General features: G+C 39.5%; 1 protein-coding gene and 1 pseudogene across 50 annotated transcripts in view; both read right to left on the bottom strand.

Moving 5' to 3' along the window:
* Positions 1–7,835: 7,835 nt before the first annotated feature.
* Positions 7,836–8,600, bottom strand: LOC100402075 (V-type proton ATPase subunit E 1 pseudogene; annotated as a pseudogene).
* A 4,765-nt stretch (positions 8,601–13,365) lies between these two features.
* CLASP2 (cytoplasmic linker associated protein 2) overlaps positions 13,366–19,661 on the bottom strand; it is a 246,743-nt gene continuing 240,447 nt past the window's right edge. For all 50 annotated transcript variants that reach the window (XM_035278616.3, XM_035278611.3, XM_035278606.3 and 47 more), the window contains 2 exons: positions 18,327–18,443; positions 13,366–15,102 (listed from right to left, as the gene is read on the bottom strand). In XM_035278616.3, the coding sequence (XP_035134507.1) occupies positions 15,016–15,102; positions 18,327–18,443 (204 nt within the window). In that variant the 3' untranslated portion in view covers positions 13,366–15,015. The remainder of the gene's footprint in view (positions 15,103–18,326; positions 18,444–19,661) is intronic.

A 19,661-nucleotide genomic window follows, 5' to 3' on the forward strand; every position in this document is an offset into this window, starting at 1 on the left:
AAGTTTTTGTGCAAACATGTTTTCCATTCTCTTACATACATACCTAAGAGCAGAATTACCACGTCATACGGGAACTCTATGCTTAAACTTTTTTTTGAGACGAAGTCTCTCTTTGTTGCCCACGCTGGAGTGCAGTGGCACAATTTCGGCTCACTGCAACCTCCACCTCCTGGGTTCAACGATTCTCCTGCCTCAGCCTCCTGAGTAGGTGGGACTACAGGTGCCTGCCACCACGCCTGGCTGATTTTTTGTATTTTCAGTAGAGACGGGGTTTCACCGTGTTAGCCAGGATGGTCTCCATCTCCTGACCTCGTGATCCACTTGCCTCAGACTCCCTAAGTGCTGGGAGTCACTGCACTCAGCCTGCTTAAACTTTTAAGCAACTGCCAGGCTGTTTACCCAAGCTCAAGCCAGTGTTTGAACCTAGACAGTCTTAGTCTATAGCCCTATGTTATACTTCCTCCATGGAAATGGTAGTAAAAGCCATCCCACTTCAAAAAAAAAAAAAAAAAAGCGTGAGCCACAACAAAGGCCCACATAATTTTTTTTTCTTGAGACGGAGTTTCGCTCTTATTGCCTAGACTGGAGTGCAATGGTGTGATCTTGGCACACCTCAACCTCTGCCTCCCGGGTTCAAGGGATTCTCCTGCCCCAGCCTCCCAAGTAGCTGGGATTATAGGCATACGCCACCACGCCCGGCTAATTTTGTATTTTTAGTAGAGATGAGATTTCTCCATTTTGGTCAGGGCTGGTCTCGAACTCCCGACCTCAGTTGATCTGCCAGCCTTGGCCTCCCACAGTGCTGGGATTACAGGCATGAGCCGCGGTGCATGGCACCACAATTAGTTTTAAAGGGCTAGAGTCAAGGTGTTGGAAGGGCTTCCTTCGGAGACTCCAAGGGAGAATCGACTTCCTTGGCTTTCTCAGCTTCCAGAAGTGGCCTCCATGTCTGCATTACCACAGTCTCTACTTCTGCAATCTCATCTTCCTTGACTCTCCTGCCTGTCTCTTTCACTTGTAAGGATAATCCAGGATAATTTCTCTTTCTCAAGGTCCTTAATTCGATTGCATCTGCAAAGTCTCTTTTGCTAAGTAAGGTAACATATTCACAGGTTCCGAGCATTAGGATATGGACATTGTTGGGAGCTACTATGCCTGTCACACTCCACTTCCTTCACGTCTTTGCTCAATATCCCTTTCAGCAAGGTCTTCACTGACCAGCCTTCATAAGATCCCATTACATCTCTGCCTTTATTTATTTTTATTTTATTTTATTTATTTATTTTTTTGAGACGGAGTTTCGCTCTTGTTACCCAGGCTGGAGTGCAATGGTGCGATCTCGGCTCACAGCAACCTCCGCCTCCTGGGTTCAGGCAATTCTCCTGACTCAGCCTCCTGAGTAGCTGGGATTACAGGCCCGTGCCACCGTGCCCAGCTAATTTTTTATATCTTTAGTAGAGACGGGGTTTCACCATGTTGACCAGGATGGTCTCGATCTCTTGACCTCGTGATCCACCCACGTCAGTCTCCCAAAGTGCTGGGATTACAGGCATGAGCCACCGCGCCCGGCCCATCTCTGCCTTTGGAAAACCCCCTTCCCTGTTATTTTTTTTTTTAGGGCTCACTACTATCTCAGGTATGCTACATTTTTCTTTCTTTCATATGCAAGACTACCTGAATGAACATTTTTCTTATTTATCTTTTGTCTCTGACCAAAATATGAATTCCATGAGGGTACAGATTTTCATCTGCTTTTTCAGTGCTGTATTCCTAGGGCCATGAACAATGCTTGACATTTGAATAGGTGTCCAAGTACTGGTTGCATATAAATTTTTAAATGGAATGTCGTTACGTTTGTAGTATTTATTTCTCAGAAGAATAAACTTGATTGATATCTTGGTCAAGCTAGTTGGTATTTCATGATGATACAACATAAAATTTCATTAATAAAGGGTGTGTGATCTCAGGGATGCAGTACTGGAATTCCGTATTTGCAGTTAATACATTTATATATAGATTTCCTATCGGAATCTGCAATAGAAAAAAAGCTGCTAACTGGAAGCATTAAAAGTAGAGTTCATTGTTAATTGCTAAAATAAAGAGCTTTTGAAACCAAAGCATCATGCAATATGAAAATTGGTGTTATATACCTCCACACTAGTGCTTCTCAGACTTTAACATGCATATAAATCATAAACTGTAATGTGCATATACATCACCCGGGAATCTTATTAAACACGCAGATTCTCACTCAGTAGGTCTGGGGTAGGGTCTGGCATTCTGTATTAATGAGTTTTTGGGTGATGTTGATGGGGCTGATCTGTGGAAGAGCAAAACGTTTCATGATGTTAACACAGAAGTTTCAGAAGAAGTATTTTATCTTTTGTGGGAAAGATGTTAAAAGCTGAAGTCTGAAAATCTGAAGCAAGAATCAGTCTGATCAAATCATACCATCAGGGGTTACTGATGTGATAGGAGATTTTATGAACTGAAATATCATTTTCCTCTGACCAAACATCATGCTACTGACATTTGGGATGTATAATGGCTGGTTTAAACATGAAGGCAGAGAAAAAGGTAGACTGTGGAAAAGTACACTGAGGGCTGGTGAGGGATCAAGGAAGCAGAGGAAAAGACTAGAATGTCCACTTAATGTTTTGTGGGGTATATTAGTCTGTTTCACACTGTTGAAAAAGACATACTTGAGACTGGGTAATTTATAAAGAAAAAAGAGGTTTAATGGACTCACAGTTCCACGTAGCTAGGGAGGCCTCACAATCATGGTGGAAGGTGAAAGTCACGTCTTATGTGGTGACAGACAAGACAGAATGAGACGGAATGAAAGCCAAGTGAAGGGAACCCCTTATAAAACCATGAGATCTCATGAGACTTCACTACCATGAGAACAGTGTGGGGGAAACCATCACCATGATTCAATTATCTCCCACTTGGTCCCTCCCACACTGTGTGGGGATTATGGGAGCTACAATTCAAGATGAGATTTGGGTGGATATACAGCCAAACCATATCATAGGGCAAGACTTTCATAAATACACATCTATATTTACAGAAATGAAATCCTTATTAATATATCCCATATGTCAAATACTCTTTTTCTCTCTTCCTCAGTCCTCCTACCCCACCTCCATATCGCATGTCTGCAATCTTGAATGTATCCCTGCATCTTTTCCCAAACCTAAAACATATATCATTCACACATGCATTGATTTTTTTGGTTATTGTTTTTGCCGTCATGAAAAACACACATCTGGGAGTGCTAGTATAATTTATCTATTTTTAAAAGAAAGAGGGGAAAATCTTAAAAACCTTTAGAACATCCATTAATACCATTAGTGATTTTACCTGATCTTCTGTTCTAGATAATTTCTATTGGCTTTTTTTTTTTTTTGAGGATTCTTACTTTGTTGCCCAGGCTGGAGTGCAATGGCGTGATCTCGGCTCATGGCAGCCTCCACCTCCTGGGTTCAAGCAATTCTCCTGCCTCAGCCTCCCGAGTAGCTGGGATTACAGGCACCCACCACCATGCCCAGCTAATTATTTTTATTTTTTAAATTTTTATTTATGTATTTATTTATTTTTGAGACAGAGTTTCGCTCTTGTTACCCAGGCTGGAGTGCAATGGCGCGATCTCGGCTCACCGCAACCTCCACCTCCTGGGTTCAGGCAATTCTCCTGACTCAGCCTCCTGAGTAGCTGGGATTACAGGCACGCGCCACCATGCCCAGCTAATTTTTTGTATCTTTAGTAGAGACGGGGTTTCATCATGTTGACCAGGATGGTCTTGATATCTTGACCTTGTGATCCACCCGCCTCGGCCTCCCAAAGTGCTGGGATTACAGGCTTGAGCCACCGCGCCTGGCCTATTTTTATTTTTATTTATTTTTTTAAGACGGGGGTTTCACCATGTTGGTCAGGCTGGTCTTGAACTCCCGACCTTAGGTGATCCGCCCGCCTTGGCTTCCAGCTAATTTTAATATTTTTAGTAGAGACGGGATTTCACCATTTTGGCCAGGCTGGTCTTGACCTCCTGACCTCATGCTCCACCTGCCTCAGCCTCCCGTAAAGTGCTGGGATTACAGGCATGAGCCACCACACCCAGCCCTAAATCCTCCTTTTTCTTTCCCTTGGAGACCTTCCTCCTGGAGTCAACTATACCTGATTCTCATCTGGGTTGGCTATTCATCCATTGGGTTGTTGTATGATGTCTTCCTGAGACTCTCTTCATTATCCAGGCTTGAAGACAGACAAAGGGAGAAAGGACAATTGGGAAAGGATGATGTAATCAGAAGGATCAGCAGTCTCAGTGAGCTGTAGGGCTGAAATATTAGGAATAGGAGGTGAGGGAGCTGCAACCACGGAGCTCTTGCTGCCCTGAGCAGGCCTGCTTTAGGTTATTCAGCATCTACCTTCAAGACAAATGTTGTCTGAGTTGCATCGTGAGGCCTCATTATATTAATGCTTCCACTACAAAAGAGAATATAGAAAGTGCATCCTTTTCTTTAACAACTATGAATATTCTTTTACTGATTTTGAGTGCTTACCTAGGTCATGTATGTACATTTTGAGAAACTCAGTATTTTCATGGGCCAGTTATTCAAAAGCAATTTTGAAATGCCACTGGATTTTTTTAAGGCCTTAATGAACACTCATTCACAAAGAGGAGAAAATCTTAAAAATGTTCACGTAGAATAACTATGGCATTTATAGCACACAAAGAGATTAAGTTTTCTGTCCCTGGCCTCAGACAATCTGGGTTTAAAGCCTGGTTACATAACTTACATGCCACAAGACCTTGGGCAAATCAATTAACTTCTCTAAGTCTCAGTCTCTTCTTCTGTAAATTGGGGGTGATGATAAAATCATAATAATACCTGCCTAAGGATTCAAATGAAAAGAAGTAATGCATCTAATTGCTTAGTGCAAGACTAGACACATAGGAAAGAACAATTAACATAAAGCATTTATTACATACTTTCTTGCTGAAATATACAGCAGCAACAAAAGTCTGAATGTGAAAAGCCATAGGACAATTTTATTGTTTTTAGGAGATTTGGATACTCTAAAGGCTCACTGATCTAATTCATTCCTGTATTTGTTTATGAAACAATGATGAAGTACTTACTATGATCCAAGTATTGTTCACAGTGCTGGAAACACATAAACGGTTAAAAAGACAACAACAGATGCCCACGCGGCATTACTCACGCTAGCGCAGAGGTGGAAGCCACCCAAATGCCCATCATTGGATGAATGAATAAAGAAAATGTGATAAATGCATGCAGTGGAACTATTATGCAGCCTCAAAAAAAGAGAAAGAATTCCTGTCATGTGCTATGATATGAATGAACCTTTGAAGAAATTATGATAAGTGAAATAAGTCAGTCCCAAAAGGACAAATACTACATGATTCTACTGATGGATAGTATCTACAGTAGTCAAAAATCATAGAAACAGTTGAGAAGTGGTTGCTCCCAGGTGCAGTGGCTCACGCCTGTAATCCCAGCACTTTGGGAGGCCAAGGCAGGTGAATCACCTGAGGTCAGGAGTTCGAGACCAGCCTGGCTAACATGGTGAAACCCCATCTCTACTAAAAACTACAAAAATTAGCTGGGCTGGGTGGCAGGTGCCTGTATTCCCAGCTACTTGGGAGGCTGAGGCAGAATAATTGCTTGAACCCAGGAGGCAGAGGTTGAAGCAAGCCAAGTATGTGCCATTGCCCTCCAGCCTGGGTGACAGAGCAAAACTGTCTCAAAAAAAAAAAGAAAAGTGGTTGCCAAGGACTAAGGGAAGTGGGAAAGAGGAATCCGTGTTTTATATAAGTATAGAGATTCAGTATTCTAGGATAAAACATTCTAGAGACGTTACACAACAATGTAAATATCCTTAACACTTGAACTTCACACTTAAAAATGGTTAAGATGACAAATTTAATGTTATGCATTTTAAAAATCACAATTAAAAAATTAAAGCCTGCAATTGGCAAATAAAACGCTGGGTTTATGATTGTTAAGATGGAACAGTTCAGGGCCAGGGCTGGGAAAATAACTGAGCTTGAAGGAAGACAGCAGTAGTCAGGGACTTCAGTTGGATGGCTCCCACCATCTACTAAGACTATAGTCCTGGCTGGGTGAGGTGTCTCACGCCTGTAATCCCAGCACTCTGGGAGGCTGAGGCGGGTGGATCATGAGGTCAGGAGTTCAAGACCAGCCTGGCGAAAATGGTGAAACCCTGTCTCTAAAATAAATAAATAAAAATAAATGTAAAAAGACTATAGTCCTGAAGGCCATCACTTGCAGATATCAGGCTATGTTCAAAAGACAGACATTATTTCAGTCATTACAGCCAATCTTATATGATAAGTGCTATTGTGTTTTTGCAGTTCTGTAGATGAAAAACTCAATGTTTTCAGAGGTTAAGTGACTTGTCCGAGTGGTGGAAATAGTGATTTCTATTTGAGTAGTTCCAATGCATAACCTGTTCTTTTAACCACTCTGCTATACCTCCCTTGGGGAGATGGGGAAATTTGTGGGCCAGATGCCAAGTCCCTGATGCAACAGCAGAAGGCAAGGGCGATAATGAGAGGGAGGTGGTAGATCTGCCAATAGTATGGACCTTAGAGGAGGTATAGTGTAGACAAAATGGATCTGATTATATGTGCCAAATTTAGAAAAACAAAGAGATCAGCGATGAAGTCAGAATCAGTGAAATTGACATTAGGAACAAGGTAAGCAGAAAGTGAGACAGGAAGCAAAGACAGAAATCTCACAGTTCCTGTGGGGAAACACTCTCAACACAGCTGCTTTAAAAAAAGTTGCTTCGATTTGCCTAATTGTTCATATGCATATAAAATCATCTATGTAGATAGCCTATATATTCTGTCTCAACATCCTTACATATAATCTTTCATAGTAATTAAGTTAGGTAGTAAACAGAGTTCTAATCACTTTTATATTTCAAACTCATTTTTTTAAAAATTTCATTTTTTTAGACAGGGTCTTGCTGTCAACAGAAGTGCAGTAGCTCAATCATAGCTAATGCAGCCTCAAACTCCTGGGCCCAAGTGATCCTATTGCCTCAGCCTCCCAAGTAGCTGGGACTACAGGTGTGTGCTACTATGCCTGGTTAATTGTTTTTTGAGACAGTCTTACTATGTCATCCAGGCTGTAGCACAGTGGCATGATCTCGGCTCACTGCAATCTCCGCCTCCAGGGGTTCAAGTGATTCTCGTACCCTAGACTCCAGAGTAGCTGGGATTATAGGCTTGTGCCACCACACCTGGCTAATTTTTGTATTTTTCTTTATTTATTTTATTTTATTATTTTTTTTCCACGTAACTCTTTTAATAAATAAAGCACATCCAAGGCTTAGATTCTGAATCACATTTACAGAAGAGGGAAAATGTCGAGACCTAAACAGGGAACAGCGAAGCGACCACTGGAAGAAGTGGTGTGCCACGTGCACCTTAAGCCTCAAGAGTGGGGAATGCAGGGCCGAGAATGCCAAACACGTCACCTCTACGCCAGATGGTGAACGGACACCCAGGAAGCCCATGCAACCACCACCCGGCCCTCCCCTAGTGTGCCGAACCAACCGGACACTGTGTTTCTTTCAGATGAACTGGAGGTGGGTCTTGATCATATTACATGAAGCTTTCCGCCATTGTGAACAATTAGACAAGGCATTAGTGACAGACAGAGGGGCATCACTGATAAATACAGAGCAGCACTGGGGCAGTAAAGAGAAGCAACAGAGACATCGTGTTTCTTCAAATATCAGAAGCTTCCACGTCACAGCAGGAGAGCCAAGGATGAGCTCCACCTCCCGGAGGCTTAGTCCAAAAACTTCCTGTTGGCATTCGCACCAAACAAGGCTCCTCAGACTTCTGGCATCATCTGCTGGGCTATGAGGTCCTGCGGCTTTCCAGGGTGTTGGAAACCTTTATTTTATGATCCCCATTATAGATCTCAACTCCACCAGCTATGTCCTTGGGCAGGTAGGACTCCTGGTCAATTTGGACATCAACATCGATTTTGGTGGCAATTTTGTACATTGGGATTGCCTTTTGCACCGCAGCCTTTACCAGAGGGAAATCTTGTTTCCTGCATCGAACGATCATTCAGGGCTCCAGCAACTGGTAGAAACCCTGGAGAACCAGTCTATCCAGCAGCACCTGGTACCTGGTTGTATCTTTTACCACCTTGCTGAGCCTCTGTTTCGCCTCATTTAGTAGGTCTGTGATAAGGTCATCTCTTGCTCTGAGGACTTTAAGCCTTGCTTGATTCATCAGATTGGACATCTGAATTTTCTTCTGCTGTTCAATCTGTTTCTCTTTCTTCTCATAATCCTCCATAATCTTTAGTCTTTGGGTTTGCACAAGCCGACCTTTATGTTGAACTCTTCCTCTGCCTTTGCATCTATTTCTTCTGCTTTCTCATTGGCTTCTTGTTCAATGAAAGCCATCATATGCTTAATCTGCTTTTGCATGTCCGCATCGCTGAGAGCCATGGCGAGAGCAATGCTAGGCCAGTGAACAGCAGGCTCGAGTTCAGGTTTGAAGGGCAAGGTGGGTGGAATGGCACAGACAGCCCTCGCACAGAGCTTGGGTTCCTTTATTTCCTCTTTATTTTTTTAAAGACGGGGTTTCACCATGTTGGTCAGGCTGGTCTTGAACTCCCGACCTCAGGTGATCCGCCCGACTTGGCCTCCAAAGTGCTTGGATTACAGACATAAGCCATCACAACCAGCCTTAATTTTTGTATTTTTAGTAGAGACAGGGTTTCACCATGTTGGCCAGGATGGCCTCAAACTCCTGACCTCAAGCAATTCTCCCATCTTGGCCTCCCAAAGTGGTGTGATTACAGGTGTGAACCACTGCACCTGGCCTTGAACTCATTTTAATGACCAATAAATTGTTTTATTGTTTTTAACTGTGGAGAAATACATGTAACAAAATTTATCATCTTAATTATTAAGCTTGGTTCCGCGATATGAAATGCACGCACAATGTTGTGCAACCATCATTGCTACCCACCTCCAGAACTCTTCTCCCAAACAGAAACCCCGTGTTTATTAAATACCTCCTCATTTCCCTCTGCCCCAAGCCCCTGGCAACCACCATTCTATTTTCTCACATCCAAGTACTAAACAGGCCCAAACCTGCATAGCTGCTGAGATCTGACAGGATTGGGCCTGATCAGGGTGGTATGATCGCAGGTCACCATTTTCTTTTGTTTTTATGACTTTGACTACTCTAGGTACTTCCTATAAGCACAAGCGTACACTATATGAATGACTAATGTTTAAGACTGCCCAGCCAATGCCAAGGTCATTCACTGCTGCTGACCTGCCTGGAGTAAACCTCACTGTAAGGAAATTCTCTTGCCTCAGGGGCTGAACGTCAGTTTTTTGAAATAAAAATCACTTTTATGAGACCACAATTTGAGGGACTAGCCTAGTATTAAACAGAAACTTCTAAATCAGATAAGCTATAGTAGAAAATGAGCAGTGTTTGGGTTGAGGATCAATGATTTGTGTTAAATATTCGGCATGTGCGTTCATCATTTATTAAAAATAAGAAAATTTATCCTAAAATCAATCAGCTAGAAGTGATCTCTAAATTGTTCACCTTTCTATTTATTAGTGTAAAAAACTGATTCAGGCCAGGTGTGGTAGCTCGTACCTGTAATCCCAGCACTTTGGAGGCAGAGAGGACAGATCATTGCTTGAGGCCAGGAGTTCAAGGCCAGCCTGGGAAACATAGGGAGACTCCGTCTCTACAAAAAATAAACATTAAAAAAAAATTAAGTGGACATAGTATCACGTGCCCATAGTCCTAGCTACTCAGGAGGCTGAGGTGGGAGGACTGCTTGAACCCAGTTTAGGTTACGGTGAAATGATTGTGCCACTGCACTCCAGCCTGTATGACAGAGTGAAAACCTATCCCTAGACAAAGTGAGAAATAAAACACCGATTCAGTGCTTCTAACCAGGGCTGTATTAGGACCTATTTATGGCAACCCCTTTGCTTTAGGGCAACGTTTCTCAGCTTGTGCATTATTGACATTTGAGCCCAGATAAGTTTTTGCTGTGGAGGGCTGTCTGTCCTGTGTATTGTAGGAGGTTTTGCACCTTCCTTGGCCTGTACCCACTAGATGCTAATAGTGCCTCCACATCCAAATTGAGACGATCAAAAATGCCTCCAGATATTGCCAAATGTCCTCCAGCAGGCAAAAGTTACCCGCAGCTGAGAACCACTGCTTTAGGTAGATGGAGATCTTTATTAAATTAAAAAAAAAGAAAGAGTGAAAAAAATCCCAAGTTCCTGATGTTCTTCATTAAATTAAAAAAAAAAAAGGAAGATGGAGAAGAAAAAGCACATTTGTTGCTTTATTGATGTAATCTAACATTGATTCCATGTCTCTACTCTGACCTAAACTTTGATGAAAACTACTGTAAATTTGGCTTTAGACTAAAACTAGCAAAATTGTCAGGCAATCTCTTTTTGCATTCACTTCCAATAAATAATAGATTTACACTTTCTTAAGGAGAAAAATACTGTCCTATGAATCTGACATTAACATTGAATGAATACAGGGAGACCAGAGCTGCATAGCATGCTAGTCAGCATGGTTTGCAAAAAGCAGCATCCCTGGGTGCTTTCCTACCCCGAGTAACAGGCCAGCCCCTCCCATAACACTGTAACTTCTGAGGACACATTAACATGTTTCTCCCATCACCAGATCCACAACTACATATTTACAGCATAGACTTTAGGAGTGTCAGATGCACAGCAGGTGCTCAAATATTTAATAAGTGAATGAAAAATCAGAGCCAGGTTAGTAGAGGCCAATATGTAAAAAACTGGAGCCTAAAATATCTCACTTCTGAAGTTTTCAGATTATGTAAAATTGGAATGTTTGGGATGTTAATTTTAATTGCATTATTCTGCTGAAGTCTTCAGTGGAATCCTTAGTTCACATAGACTATATCATAGAATATATATCTTAGAATATCTACTACTCCGACTTGGGCCATTCCCCCACTAGCTCAGGTTCTAGTCAAACCAAGTTGTGTAACAATGGCCAGTTGGGGAGGCACAAAGTGCTACGTTTGGTTTGAAAAAGAAAATTCAACAGTATAACTTTACAAGATAAGAAAAACTTTTGAAATGCTAACCACTAAAATAAAAGCTATATCCAAGTTTGCTTGCTTTCAAAGATGCAGATTTTCTTTTTCTTTTGTATTTTAGAGATGGGGGTCTCATTATGTTGCCCAGGCTGGCTTCTAACTCCTGGGCTCAAGTGATCCTCCTGCCTCACCGTTCTGAGTATCTGGGCCACCACAGATGGCTGTTTTTGTTGCAGCTATTTTTAAAGGAGAGGGGAGGGAAATTTAACAGTAGTTAAAAAGTTCCAATAACATGTCCTCATGCTTCTTGCCATTTTATACATCATTGCCTTGCTACTTTTGCTTCTCTTCTCTGCCCACTCTGTAACCCCCAAATGTTTCTCAGACACATTCCGCCTTTAGACTAAGTTTAAGCATCACCTCTTGGAGTCTCGCTCAGTCGCCCAGGCTACATCAGAGGCTACCTTTTAGAAGAAAGAATATATTTGAAAGTATTGTTAAGGGCTGGGCATGGTGGCTTATACCTGTAATCCAAGCACTCTGGGAGGCCAAGGTGGGGGGATCATTTGAGGTCAGGAGTTCAAGACTAGCCTGGACAACATGGTGAGACCCTGTCTCTACTAAAAATATAAATTTTTTTAATAGGTGTGGGGGTATGTGTCTGTAATCGCAGCTACTTAGTAGGCTGAGGCAGGAGAATTGCTTGAACCTGGGAGGTGGAGGTTGCAGTAAACCAAGATTACATCACTGCACTCCGCCCTGACTAGGAGATACAGCGAGACTCCATCTCAAAAAAAACAAACAAAACCTCCCAAAAGTATTGTTAAATACATGCACAGAAGTATTCAAAATGTTAGTTAATTCTAATCCTACAGTTTTCAGTATTAAATCAAACTCATTATCTTAGTATTCTAAAATAGCAAGCAATATAGATTATCTCTAGTGGTGATATTAAAAGTAATTTTTTTTTTTTTTTTTTTTTTTTTGAGAGAAACGGTCTTGCTCTGTTGCCCAGGCTGGAGTGCAGTGGTGCGATCTCGGCTCACTGCAAGGATATAAAAAAGATATAAAAAATTGCAAAGATGTAAAAAATTAAGTTTAAAAAGCCTCATGTAGTAATCATGGAGTAATATGCTAATTAATTGTCATTTCTATTTACTGTAAATGCTGTTTTAGTTGAGCAATTATAAGCTACATTTGAATTAACAAACATTTGGCCTTATCAATGATGTTATCAGTTAGATTCCAGTCTTTTACTGTAAGACATAACTTAATAAAAGTAACTTTGACTTAAAGTTTGTAAGAATAAAATATGAAGAAACAGTTTTGCAGATTAACTGCAAAACTGAAGGCTACCATTTTCAAGTTTGAACCTGAGTTCAAACCACATTTTACTTGAAAATGTTAGAAGTCTATTACAGATTTTGAAACCCAAAAAAAAAATAAACATGTTTTTCAACCTGGAATATATGCTTTTAATTAGTTCTCAGCAGTGCAGTAAATGAACACTAATAATTTGGGAGAGAATAGCAGGAAGAAGAATTTAAACAGTAGCTTTTTGTGACTGTTTTTAAGTAGCTGACATCTAAAAATGTTTCTGGAATGAACAAATTAAGGGTCTATGGTATATAGTGATTTAAATAATCAATAACTTTCTTATAGCCTTATCAACTGAAATTATAGAATTGTAAACTTTTGTTAATGTTTATATACATTAGCTTTCATTTGGACACATTAAACCATGTTTTTCCACTGTGTAGTTAATTCATTTCTTGAGTGGCTGTCTGCCACTAGATGCCAGGTACTTGATCTAATTTTCCAGTTAGAGTTACTATTCAGCTTAAGTCACTTTACTTAGTTGTCAACAGTAGTTAAAGCAGTATCTTAAACCAAAGGTCAAAATCAAATCAGTATTTTGATTCGAAATGATTACAAACATATCCGAAGGTCATGTTTACAAACATATCAAAAGGTCAAATCTACTGAGAAGAGACCAATGTTTAAAATGCATTTTCTTCTTACAGATAAGCTGTAATTTATACATGTGTATAGAGCTATATACCTTTAATTGTAGTTGCTACACTTGAAAAATCTTTTCTCCTCAGATGGACTTACAAAATTCAAGAGAACACCACTGATACAAGACCTAAAGTTAAAGAGAAACTTTAACTGAGTGACTTGTTACACTGTGAGACAGAAAAATGACTGATATACATTATTAACTTTTTCAAGTAATGTTATGTACAGTTTTATTGCCAGTATATGCACAACAGTAAGCATAGAACTATAAATACACAATGTAATTAACAGTAGAAAACAAAATTGTTACAGGTAGAGGGAGAAGAAATAGAGAAACTTTGCCTGCTGCTAGAACAGAAACAAAGGAAGGGGAAAGCCTATGACAAATCATCCATTCAGTATTCTTGTCTTAAATTCTTTACATACATTTCTACATTTTTTTCAATTAAACAAAGAAAGTACAGATAACTCTGTAACAATAGCAAATTGCTTCCCTAATAGCTATTTGCCTTTTCAATCAAATTCACTTTATATTAGGATTAAAAAAAAGTGAAGATGAGAAATCATTAGTATCCTGGTTCCAAATTATCTAATTTGGCCTTTCACCAAAAGTGGTAATCTTTGAAAGTCGGCTGCACATGAAAAGAACGGGTGTAGCAAAAGGTGATTAAAAAAATTTGTTAAAAAGTAACAGAAAAATCACCCTTTAAGTAGTTTTCCAAAAGACAATATAGGCAGCAGCTCAGTTAAAAGTATTAGCCCTGAAGAGGTAGAGAATTTGAGCCCATTATACTAAGATAGCCTTGGCACCATCTTCTCTCTCATCAGGATCAATATTTTCAAGTAAGACAATTTCATGGTAAAAGGAAACCAGGTTCCACCATTTAAAGAAAAGGTGCTGGTCACTCCCATGTCTCAATAATTAGTTTGTTTATTACGTGAGATACAGAAGACGGTCAAGGACACACACGCACTTGATTTTTTTTGTCTGTTTCCTTTAGCAAGTTTATTCATAAGTGAATTTGATATTAATAAATACAAAAAAAGCATCATTCACAACAAAGATATAAACAAACCAAAAAAAACCCTGCAATAAAACCTTCTATTTCGGTATCAAGAAAAAAACAGGCAGATGATTTGGTGCAGCTTTCTTAAGGGATCATAGAAGGGACATGGTTTTAAATAAAGATGGCAAGATCAATAACCAACAAACAATATCAGTTTTACAGAACTGGCTGATTCTGTAACATCTGTCTTTGAGGTTTTAGTTTTCAAACTACAGATCACCCCAAAGAAGTTGCAACTAATGACATGTATCACCATTACACAAACAGAGTCCAGCTGTAGTTCAAATTAGTCCTGCTTTGTTTCACATCATTTAAATATTTCTAGCATAGGACATGATACGGAACAAAACTAAAGTAGCAATAAAAATATTATTCTGCAGTTGAATAAAGGCAAAAATGTTTTAGACTGTTAAAACTTTTAAAGCTTTAAGCATTCCGGTTTAACCAGCATTAAAAAAAATTTATACAATCATAACACTGGCAAAGTTAATGGGAAGACAAAGTACAAACATGTGAAATGATGAATTAGATTAAAAATTACTTTGTATCGATCAATTGATGTTAATACTGCTTCTTCTTGAATTTGGAATAACTATCATAAAAGTTACATGCAGACTGAGGATAGTCCTCTGTTACAGAAAATACAAAACAAAACAAAAGAACAAACTAAAACTGGGAAACAATAGTAAGTTCCAAAGGATGTGTTTGAGAATTTCCTTTCATTGATGAGGGTGGTCTATCTGTCCTTTCTTTTGAGACCTGGTTCGCTTTGACGAGCTTCACTAACTTTGTCCAGAAACATCAGTAGTGGGATCAGCTCCTCCAGAACCCGTTTGTGCACGTTTGATATAAAGATTCAGTAGCTTCATCTGCAGATTCAAGCCAAATAAATGTCATTTGAGCGAGCTGATCCAAAATATAAGATGCTCATTAAAATATTACATACATATATGTGAGCTTGGAAAGATACATTTTAGGCTGGGGGTTATGATAATGCCCGAGTTATTGCTGATAATTAAGAATAACAAATTATTACTTTTTTTGGCTAGCACATCTGAAAAGAAAAAGTACTTAAAAAACCAAAAAAGTTTTTAAGTCTTCAGTTATTCATGAAAGAGTATTTTATCATGTCTTTTCAAAATATGTTGTATGGATCACATATAAAACACTTGATATGGTCTGGCTCTGTGTTCCCACTCAAATCTTATCTTGAATTGTAATCTGACTTGTAATCCCCATGTGTTGGGGGAGAGATCTTGTGGGAGGTGACTGAATCCTGGTTCTCTATGCTGTTCTCGTGATACCATGAGTGAATTCTCACAAGATCTGATGGTTTTGTGAGCGGCTTTTCCCGCTTCGCTCTGCACTTCTCTCATTATTTTCCTTCCTGCCATCATGTGAAGAAGGACGTGTTTGCACACCCTTCTGCCATGACTGTAAGTTTCTTGAGGCCTCTCAAGCCATGCAAAACTGAGACAATTAAATGTCTTTATAAATTACCCAGTCTAGGGCAGTTCTTTATAGCAGCGTGAGAACAGACAAATACAACATTAAACTCAGAAGTCACCATTAAAGCAATAACAAACAATTGAGCAATATGCTGTTTTACATTATCCTTTTATCTTCACATTTTATAGATGAGGACTACAGAATGGTTATGTTTCTGTCTGAGATAACAGGGGTGGGTAAGAAGTGGGCAAAAGGCTGAGTGCAGTGGCTCACGCCTATAATCCTAGCACTCTGGGAGGCCGAGGTGGGTGGATCACCTGAGGTTGGGAGCAAGACCAGCCTGACCAACATGGAGAAACCCCATCTCTACTAGAAAATACAAAATTAGCAGGGTGTGGTGGCACATGCCTGTAATCCCAGCTACTCAGAAGGCTGAGGCAGGAGAATTGCTTGAACCCGGCAGGCGATGTTGCAGTGAGCTGAGATCACACTACTGCACTCCAGCCTGGGCAACAAGAGGAAAACTCTGTCTCAGGGCAGAGGGGAGGGTGGGGAAAGAAGTGGGCAAAAATAGGAATTCAGGTATTTGAGTTATAGGACCTAAGGATCTTAGACCACAAAGTCTCACTACCTTCTTACCAAGAATGTTTTTGATATCTGTGTCATTTTGCAGTCTTTGACTGTAAGAAATCACTATTTTATGAAGTTTGTAATCAATACATATACAATTCTGTGTTCTGATTTTTTTTCTTTTTTGGAGACAGGGTCTTCCTTTGTTGGCTAGGCTGGAATGCAGTGCATCATCACGGCTCACTGCAGCCTCAAACTCCTGGGCTCAGGCAATCCTCTAACCTCAGCCTCCCAAGTAGCTGGGACCAAAGGCAAGTGCAACCGTGCCTGGCTAATTTTTTTTTTTTTTTGAGATGGAGTTTCGCTCTTGTTACCCAGATGGAGTGCAATGGCGCGATCTCAGCTCACTGCAACCTCCGTCTCCTGGGTTCAAGCAAGTCTCCTGCCTCAGCCTCCCAAGTAGCTGGGACTATGGGCGTGCGCTACCATGCCCAGCAAATTTTTGTATTTTTAGTAGAGACGGGGTTTCACCATGTTGACCAGATGGTCTCGGTCTCTTCACCTCGTGATCCACCCATCTTGGCCTCCCAAAGTGGCGTGAGCCACCGAGCCGGCCTAATTTTTTTTTTTTTTTCCGTAGAGACTGCGTCTTTCTGTGTTGGCCAGGCTGGTCTCAAACTCCTGAGCTCAAGTGATCCTCCCACTTTGGCTTCCCAAAGGGCTGTGGGAGCCACCGCATGTGGCCTACTTGTTTCATCTACTGTTATTTCATAATATTTTTTCACCTCTCTACTGTCTTCACATGTGTCATTATTACTGGCTACCTACTGTTCTGCTAAAGTGCTGAGTTTTAACTGTTTTGGAAGGTTTACTTTCTAAATATTAACACTTTGATCCAAGAGTTTTAACCTGGTAGCCATGGGATTCAGGGGATCATACCCTTTGAAATGACACATAATTGTTTCAATTATGTATTTTTCTATTTTTTTTAAACTTTGTCTTTTATGGTTTTTATCTGAATGCATTTTTCTTGAGATGAGATTTAACCTAAGTCTTGAAGTGGTCTGTAACCCAGAGTTAAGAATTATTGTTTTAATCTATCTCTAACTTATACAGATACTTAATTTAAGGTGTGTACTTTGGCTCATTTTCCATTATCTATATATTCTGCCTTTTTGCTGTTAAAAAATAAATTTGACCATAGTTAAAACAATCCTAGGATTTGAGAAGTTCTTTAAGTGATGGTGAGTGCCTCCTGCTAACTGGCTGATAAGTCATAATTCAACAATCATAAGTTATCCTGACCCTGGAGAACAAACTTCTAATTCAGAAAAATTATTATTATCTTTTTATTGTTAGAGACAGGGTCTTCTCAATATGTTGCCCATGCCTGATCTCAAACTCCTGGTCTCAAGTGATCTTCCTGCCTTGGTCTCCCAAAGTGATGGGATTACAGGTATGAACCACTTTGCCTGGCCATCTTAGTAGAATGAATTTCAAAGTTGTGGTAGTAGCAATCAAATGAGAATGGCAAGACTCATTTATTTTTTTAAGTCTGAACAATGAATCAGAAAACTTTTATTTTTTAACATTTCAAGTTAAAGTTGGACATTAATTTGGGTAATAGAAAGAGAACAAATATTTGATTATCACAGTTTTTAAGGGGAACACTTTAAAAATGTTCAAGTATTCTATATTTTGAGAGATATACAGTAATTCAAGAATATATAACCACAACAGTCTATTTATTCTTAATGAAACAGTGCTTAGGGGTAAAGATTTGAGTCTGGGATTTGGTAAGGAGTCATCTAACTATTACAAATAACTAGAAGCTGCAGGTATTTTTCTCTCACAGAAACCTACTCACCACCCCAGCAAACTACTGACTTCACCTGAGTGACCAATGTTAGAGTAGAAACAGATAAAATACAAAATAGAAATAATAAGGGCAAGTTGGATACTCAAAGCATGACTTACTAAATGCCAAATAAAGAGCTTACCATTACAGACATATAACTAAATTATGAATGATGTACTATGGCCACCATCTTTAAAACACAGCAGCACTACTTACTTTACTGCCAGTGAGTTGACTGAGATGTGGTTTTAGCTCATCACCAATTACCGCATGAACAGCCACCAGACAGAAGACACAAGCTTTCCGAACACTGCTCTCTGAATTATCATAACCCTATAGAGAGAAGTCCATTGTTAGTACTCCAGGGGATCCAAGAAAACTACCTTTTTAATAGGGACAGAAGATGAAACTGGAAGATGAAATCTTGAGCGTACTGAGGAGAGAAAACTCTGCAGATCGAAGTTAACTTTTTAACCTTTGCAAGCATAGACAATGCCCCTTTACTTCCCTTACTGTGTCCTCACTCTGTTAGCCCTCTCTATCAGGTTCTTACTTAGCCTAGAAAGATAGACTTCTCTGACTCTGAGGCTGCCCCCTTGCCAATTCACCCTGAAAAAAAGTCTCCAGACTAATTTTCCTAAAGCATTAGGCTTTAAGGCAGTCAGCACTTCCCTGCTATCCAATGAAACCTAAACTTGGTTGTTTGGTAGCTCAAGGTACTTCTATAATCCAGGCCTAATTAAGTTTTACATCTGTTCCATCCCTGCAATTACTTTCTCTAATAAATCCAGTCTATGTAAACTATTCCTTTTTACTTTTATTATGCCTTTAATAACCTCATTTTATTTTAAAAATTATTTTGTTTCTAATTGACAAATAATAATTGTATATATTTATGGGGTATAATGTGATGTTTCAATACACGTACACTGGAATGATCAAATCAGGCTAATCAACACATTTATCACCTCAGATACTTATCATTTCTTTGTAACATTTGAAATCCATTTTAAAAATAATTGCTATTTTGAAATATACATTATTAACTAGTTACTGTGCAGTGTAATAGAGAGCCAGAACCTACTCCTCTTTAACTGAAACTTTGTACACTTTGACCAGCATCTTCCCTTTTTCTGTCCATCTCCGCCACTTACGCTTTGATCACACTACTTATTCTATTTCAATAGTCTACAGCAATCTTATCCATGAAGTATTTTTGAATCAATTATCTGAATGAATATGCACATTTTACTTGGGGAAAAATAGAGTTCACCTCCACTAAAGTCCTAATCATTTTATGTTTCTAAAACAACTGCAGAAACATTAAAATATCAACAGATATCCACCTAAAATAAGTATATTGTTCCTAAGTCATGCAATCAATGTTAATTTTATTTTCCCTCATTTTTATATAATTGCAATTATAATGTAAATTATTTTTTCCAGCCTTTATAATCATGATATGAGGTATTCATTTCATGTTTCCTAATTTAACCACTCTAGAGTGTTGTAAGTTTAAATCCTCCTCCCCAACAACCTCCTTCCTGCTAA

The sequence above is a fragment of the Callithrix jacchus genome, chromosome 17 (genome assembly GCF_049354715.1).
Source record: "Callithrix jacchus isolate 240 chromosome 17, calJac240_pri, whole genome shotgun sequence".
NCBI lineage: Eukaryota > Metazoa > Chordata > Mammalia > Primates > Cebidae > Callithrix > Callithrix jacchus.